At 58.1% G+C, this 6,569-nt stretch overlaps 1 protein-coding gene across 2 annotated transcripts; it reads left to right on the forward strand.

The window, feature by feature from the left end:
• The first annotated feature begins 52 nt into the window (after positions 1 to 52).
• Positions 53 to 6,246, forward strand: LOC130600716 (formimidoyltransferase-cyclodeaminase-like). Of its 2 annotated transcripts, none has more exons than XM_057412301.1 (14): positions 53 to 234; positions 1,194 to 1,377; positions 1,631 to 1,759; positions 1,913 to 2,001; positions 2,212 to 2,391; positions 2,475 to 2,612; positions 2,914 to 3,045; positions 3,658 to 3,719; positions 4,046 to 4,178; positions 4,298 to 4,459; positions 5,044 to 5,087; positions 5,159 to 5,225; positions 5,841 to 5,936; positions 6,121 to 6,246. In XM_057412301.1, exons 1-14 carry the CDS (start codon positions 181 to 183, stop codon positions 6,205 to 6,207), a joined length of 1,557 nt encoding a protein of 518 aa, XP_057268284.1. In that variant the 5' UTR covers positions 53 to 180; the 3' UTR covers positions 6,208 to 6,246. The 2 variants fall into 2 exon arrangements, with proteins under 2 accessions (XP_057268284.1, XP_057268283.1); XM_057412300.1 differs by having other exon boundaries at positions 54 to 234; positions 5,159 to 5,297.
• The last annotated feature ends 323 nt before the right edge of the window (positions 6,247 to 6,569 follow it).

Consider the following 6,569-nt stretch of genomic DNA (forward strand, 5'->3'; position numbering starts at 1 on the left):
TGTTTATACAAGACCCTTTTCTGGCCACAGATCAATGCAGTTAATGAGAAACCCTGGCTTGGTGAAGAGACAACTGGTTGGGTGCTGGGAACCCTTTTATTCCACAGTGGGACAATCTGGACAGACAAGCCCACAGGACACAAGAAGCTGAGCCAGGGGCCACAGGCAGACCCTGGTACCATGGCCAAGCTGGTGGAGTGTGTCCCCAACTTCTCAGAGGGGAATAACAAAGAGGTGAGTGAGCACACAGAAGGGCTGTGGGGTGGGTGATGTTGGGGTGCTGATGGCTGAAGATACCTAAAGGCAGCCAGCCCCTACTCCCTTTTGATATCTGGGTGAGAACTGGGGGCTCAGACCTCCCCCTCCTCACTGCCTGCAGGTTGCTGTAGCACTAGGGTTTGGGGTGGTCCGCCTTCAAGAAGTATTGCTTGCGGTTATTGTCCCAAAACACAAAGTGTGGGTTAATGGACTTTGTGCTGGCCATTGGCCCTGGGCTGAACTTTGTCCCTGCTGAGGGCAGTGAATTCAGCAACCACCAGATATCAGTAAAACCACTTCTTCCCCCAGGGAACAGGCTTTGCAGACCAAAATCTGTTTTGAAGCTGGCAGGGGATGGCATCCTCAGGAACAGCAATTTGTGATGATGTCTCTGACATGCAGTAGCAGCCGGGTGTCTCTCTCCCACCTTAGAATCCCAGACTGGGTTTGTGTTGGAAGAGACCTTAAAGCTTATCTAGCTCCATCTCCCTGCCATGGGCATGGACACCTTTCACTAGAGCAGGTTGCTCCAAGCCCTGTGGCCAACCTGGCCTTGAACACTGCCAGGGATGGGGCAGCCACAGCTTCTCTGGGCACCCTGTGCCAGCGCCTCAGCACCCTCACAGGGAATATTTAATCTGAATCTAACTTTCAATTTAAAGCCCCCTTGCCCTTGTCAAAAGCCCCTTTCCAGATTTCTTGTTGGTCTTCAACAAGTTTGTTGGAAGCTGCTTTAAACTGTGGTGGGTTTGGGGCTTCCTGGGAGCCAGGGGTGTCTCAAGCCCCCTGGGTGAGAATGTCATGATGGTGCCCTTGGATCCTGCATCCTCTGCAGTGCAGGGCTGCATTCCCACTGATCATAGATGGGGTCATCCCCAGCCCCAGGCTTTGTGGTGGGGGTGCATCCATCTCAGCTCCCCTCCACTGCCCTGCAGGTGATCGATGCGCTGGCACAGGCCATCTCTCACACACCGGGCTGTGTGCTGCTGGACGTGGATGCTGGAGCCTCCACCAACCGCACCGTCTACACCTTCGTGGGTACCCCCAAGGCCGTTGTCGAAGGGGCACTGAACGCAGCCCATGTGGCGGGGCAGCTAATTGACATGAGCCGGCACAAAGGTGAGCTTGGGGGTGGCCAAGCACAGCATGCAGCAAGCTGCGGTGGAGGGATGGTGGTGGTGATAAGACCCCTCCTCATCCTCCCAGCCCAAAGAGGCTGAATCACTTCTGTCCGTGAGCTGGAGCAGACAGCGCTGCCTCAACTTTCCTTGCAGCACCAGTGCCCAGTCTGCAAGAAGCTGGGAAAAAAGGCTGTCTTCCCTCCTTGTCTTCATTTTCCCAGCTCCCATCCTCATATCTGCCCTGTCTCCAGGTGAACACCCTCGCATGGGGGCCCTGGATGTCTGCCCCTTCGTGCCTGTGATGAATGTCAGCATGGAGGAGTGCATTACCTGTGCCCATGTCTTTGGGCAGCGCTTGGCAGAGGAGCTGGGGGTGCCCGGTGAGTGGGGTCCCACCACTGCACACTTCCAGATATGGACAAACTGCACATGATTGACCAAATGGGGTTTGCTTCCAAATGGTCCAAACTGGACCCTGCTAGATGATGACCAACCCTTACCTGGCTGTGCTCACCCCCAGCTCTCTGTTGCAGTTTACCTCTATGGAGAGGCAGCACGGGAGGAGAGCAGAAAAGCTCTGCCCACCATTCGCGCTGGGGAGTATGAGGCACTCCCTGAGAAGGTGACAGTACTGGGCAGAGCAGAGCTGCATCTCCCCAGCTTCAGGGAGGGTGCTGGGGCTGGCAGGGTCCCTTCGCACTACAAGGAGCTGGTGGAGCCCTTGTGGTGCTGCTGACCATGGAGGTGGTTGTGGCAGGTATCAGCTGGGGAGGGGGATGCCCATCCCTCGGCAGTGCCAGCCCATGCCCTCTCCCTACTTCCCCCTTCCCAGCTTGCAAAACCGGAGTGGGCTCCTGATTTTGGGCCCCCAACCTTTGTCTCCCGGTGGGGAGCCACTGTCACGGGTGCCCGGACCTTCCTTATTGCGTACAACATCAACCTGCTGTGCACGAAGGAGCTGGCTCATCGCATTGCCCTCAACATCCGTGAGCAGGGGCGCGGCACTGACCAGGTACCCCCGTGCCATCAGCGCACTGGGAGCAGTTTGCCCCTGGTCCTCCCGGGCCATGCCTTGACCATGGAAGTTCTTGGCAGCCTGGGCGCTTGAAGAAGGTGCAGGGCATCGGCTGGTATCTGGAGGAGGAGAATATAGCCCAGGTTTCAACGAACCTGCTGGACTTTGAGACCACACCGCTCCATGCCATCTATGAGGAGGTGTGCCGAGATGCCAAGGTGGGTCAGCGCACCGTGATTGTTTCAAAAGGGGCTTTGCAGAGGATGTCTCCCTCCAGGCTTTTCTCCCCATGCCAAAGTCAGGCTCTGCTTTACCTCACACTTGGCTCAGCCAAGCTGGGCAGAGCACTGAATGGCATGAAACCCACATGAGCTCAGTGCCTTGCCTCAGCTCCTCCACGGAGGGCTTTTCCATGAGCTCTTCAGGTCCCGGGAAGGGATGAGGACCAGAAGGCTGGGGTGATGGTGGTGACAGAGCAGGTAACTCTCGGGACAGTCGCGTTTCTGATGTCTGCCACAGGCACTGAATCTCCCTGTGGTGGGGTCCCAGCTGGTGGGGCTTGTCCCCAAGAAGGCCTTGCTGGACGCAGCCGAGTTTTACATGAAGAAGGAAAACCTCTTCATCCTAGAGGAGGAGCAGAAGATCAGGATGGTAATGTGGCTCTTCCTGGTACCCAGACGAGGGTGGGATCATGACAGGAACTCATGCCCAGCCTCCCAAAGTGGCCCTGAGCAGAGATTTGCGACCACGGCAGCCTCCAGGCATGACACTTGTCTACAGGGATGGTTCTTGGCAAGCTGTAAGGGCACAGTGAGGGGGATAAGAGGATGCTGAGATGCTCTAGGGAGCAGAGAGCCTATCCTGTGAGGACAGTGTGTGGGCAGCAGCTCCCCATCTTGCCTGCATGGAGGCCAGGAGGGGAAGAAGACCCCCCAAAGAGCTCAGGGACAGTGTGTGGCATTACAGGAAGCTGCCCCAGGACCAGCATAAGCTGGGAATGAACAGACAGGCTCTGCTTTTCAGCTGCAGGAGGGAGGGACTTTTCCACCCTGTGGGGAAGTTGCTAGATAAGAGCAAGCTAATGATTTACTGGTGCTGCTCCCTGTTGTTTGCAGCCATCTGGGCTGGGCTGGGCTGGGCTGGGCTGGTGCTGCCTGGGGTGATGGCCCCAGTAACTCTGTCTAGGGCGGGATCACCCATGGTTAATCAAGAACAGGGAATGAGGATGCAACGGGACTGACGTGGCAGTGCTGTTCCTTGCAGGTGGTCAGCCGGCTGGGCCTTGACTCCCTGTCTCCGTTTCACCCCCGGGAGCGCATCATCGAGTAGGGATCCCCATCCTGCTTCTCATCACGGTGCCCATCCCTACCTGGATAGAGGGGATCCTGCTGCCTATGTCTTCCCTTCAGCTTACTTTGGGAGAGGCGCCTGCACTCAGCTTCCCTGAGCATCTCTGAGGGGCGCTGTGCAGGCGTGGGGTGGTCCTTGCTCCCCAGCGCTGATGGTTGTGGACATGCCAAGGGGGGGACTCCAGGTGTCTCTGGCGAGGCAGCAGGAGCAGGTTTCAAGAGGGTGGATGAAAACCTGTTGGAGAAGGGACTGGGTGGTGGTTGTGGTGGGGGCTTTGACCCGCAGGCCTGCTGTGCTGCAGGTACTTGGTGCAGGCAGGAGAGGCTGGTGATGGAGGGCTGGCGGCCAAGCCTCTGGGTGCCTTTGTGCGAGCGGTTGGTGGGAGATCAGCAGCACCGGGAGGAGGCTCTGTGTCTGCAGCCGCGGGTGCCCTGGTGCGTGCCCCATGCTGGGATGGGGTCCCCTGGCTGTGCCGAGCCCTCAAGGGGAGCTGACACGACTGCAGTGGCGGATGATGTGTCCTGATGGAGGATTTAACTCCATGTCCTCACAGGGAGCAGCGCTGGCATGCATGGGGGGGCTGATGAGCTATGGGAAGAGGCAGTTTGAGGCGCTGGACCCCATCATGAGGAAGTTGATCCCCACCTTCCACCAGGCCATGGATGAGCTGCTGGTGATGGTGGACGCTGACTCCCGCGCCTTCAGCAGCTACATGGTAAGGTCGACAGCAGGTATCATGTGGGGAGTGGAGGGGGACCAGCACTGCTGCTCCCTGGTGCCCTTAGGAAAGGGGCTGTGACCTTGGTCCAAGACAGGGCCAGGGAAAGGGCATAGAAGAATAGAATGGTTTGGGTTGGAAAGGACCTTAAGGTCAACTAGTTCCAACCCCCTGCCATGGGCAGGGACACCTCACACTAAACCATGTCAACCAAGGGTCTGTCCAGCCTGGCCTTGAACACCGCCAGGGATGGAGCATTCTCAGCTTCTCTGGGCACCCTGTGCCAGCGCCTCAGCACCCTCACAGTAAAGAACTTCTGCCTTATCTCCAACCTGAACTTGCCCTGTTTCAGTTTGAACCCATCACCCCTTGTGCTATCACTACAGTCCCTGATGAAGAGTCCCTCTCCAGCATCCCTGTAGGCCCCCTTCAGATACTGGAAGCTGCTCTGAGGTCTCTATGCATCACCTACAGGAGGTTTACAAGAGCATGGGAGCTCCTGGGTCTGCCCTGGCCCCCAGCACGGGGCACGCAAGGGTCTGAGAGTGAATGGCAGCAAACCTGCTTTTCTTTGCCTGCAGGAGGCTGTGAAGCTGCCCAGAAGCACCCCTGAGGAGCAGGAGAGGTGAGCAGTGCTGGTGGGGACAGGCAGCCGGGGGGAGCACGGCCACGCAGTGCTCATGTCCCCCTTGCCAGGCGCACGGCTGCCATGCAGGAGGGGCTGAAGACAGCCGTGAGGGTGCCCTGTGCCCTGGCAGAGAAGGTGAGCGGGCTCTGGCCTGCTCTGAAGGAGCTGGCCCATCACTGCAACCTGGCCTGCAGGTCCGACATCCAGGTACAGCCCTGTGCTCACCTGCTGCCCTGGCTGGGGCTTTGGAGGCTGCCGAGCTCCCTGCTTTTCCCTGCACGGGCTCCCATTGTGTCCTGACCTCCAGGGTGCATCTCTCCATCCAGGTTTCCCTAACAGCCCAGTGGTTCTCACCCACTAACTTTATGGCAGCTTGCAACCCTAGTTACAAGAGTTGACATCTACAATCCCTTGCCTAAGTTTTCCAACCTCTGTGGCAATGCCGTGAATCGTAGAATCATGGAATGGTTTGGGTTGGAAGGGACCTCAAAGCTCATCCGGTTCCAATTCCCTGCCGCGGGCAGGGACACCTTCCACTAGAGCAGGTTGCTCCAAGCCCCTGTGTCCAACCTGGCCTTGAACACTGCCAGGGATGGGGCATTCCAGGCAGTGGAATGGTTCCCACTGCTGAAAAGAGCATATTGGAAAGTGTGGGGTGGGAGTCCTGCAGCAAACACATCTGCCCTGCTGCAGGACCATGTGGTGGGACTCTGATCCAGCAGGAGAGCTCCTCGCAAGCCTCTTTCCTAGGTGGGAGCCAAAATGCTGGAAGCAGCTGTGTTCGGAGCTTACTTCAATGTCATGATCAACCTCAAAGACATAACGGATGAGGAGTTCAGGCTTGCAGTGAGCCGGGGCCATGGTGGTGGGGATGAGGTGGGGCAGAGGTGGAGAGGAAGCCCCTGGGAGTCCTCATGCCTGGGTACCCGCTCCCTTTGCCCCCAGCGGAATGCATGGGGTGGATGGGGATTGGCTGTTTTGCCCTGTGGGACACGGTGGTGAATGGTGGGCCTTCTTCCTCACCATGCAGATGTCACAGAAGGTCTCTGGGCTCCTGGAGGAGGCAAAGCAAGGCTCGGCGCTCGTGCTGGTGCTGCTGGAGAAGCGGGTGGCCTGAGAGGAGCTCTGCAGTGGCAAATACAGCTGGGAAACATGATTATCTCTGCCTGGGCTCCTTCAGTATCTACTTTGGGAGAGCTACTCTGCCCAGGCACATCCCAACGTCCTGCCCCCTGCTCACCTTGACCTGGCCAAGGGTGACTTTTTGCTGCCTGGGGCTCAGATCCCAGTCTCCATTCCCCTATGCCTGGCCACAAGGAGCCGATTAGGTTGTCAGGGCCTGTGGTCAGGGATCCCAAAGGAGCGGGGTGGCAGGGACCCCATGGTGCTGCCCCCGAAGAGATCCTGGTGTGACCAGCTCCTGACCTCGCACGCCCCAGTGTGCTTCTGTGTCCACAGGGCTGGGACAGGACCTGGCGT

This window comes from Pezoporus wallicus, unplaced genomic scaffold (genome assembly GCF_028554395.1).
Source record: "Pezoporus wallicus isolate ANWC-B61680 ecotype Strahan unplaced genomic scaffold, APGP_CSIRO_Pwel_v1 contig_6566, whole genome shotgun sequence".
Classification (NCBI taxonomy): domain Eukaryota; kingdom Metazoa; phylum Chordata; class Aves; order Psittaciformes; family Psittacidae; genus Pezoporus; species Pezoporus wallicus.

Coding starts and splice junctions, on each gene's coding strand:
- LOC130600716 (XM_057412300.1), top strand. CDS start 181: ATGGCCAAGCTGGTGGAGTGTGTCCCCAACTTCTCAGAGGGGAATAAC. Junction 2,002..2,211: donor ATGAGGCACTCCCTGAGAAG/GTGACAGTACTG, acceptor CCCCCTTCCCAG/CTTGCAAAACCGGAGTGGGC. Junction 5,937..6,120: donor ATGAGGAGTTCAGGCTTGCA/GTGAGCCGGGGC, acceptor CTCACCATGCAG/ATGTCACAGAAGGTCTCTGG.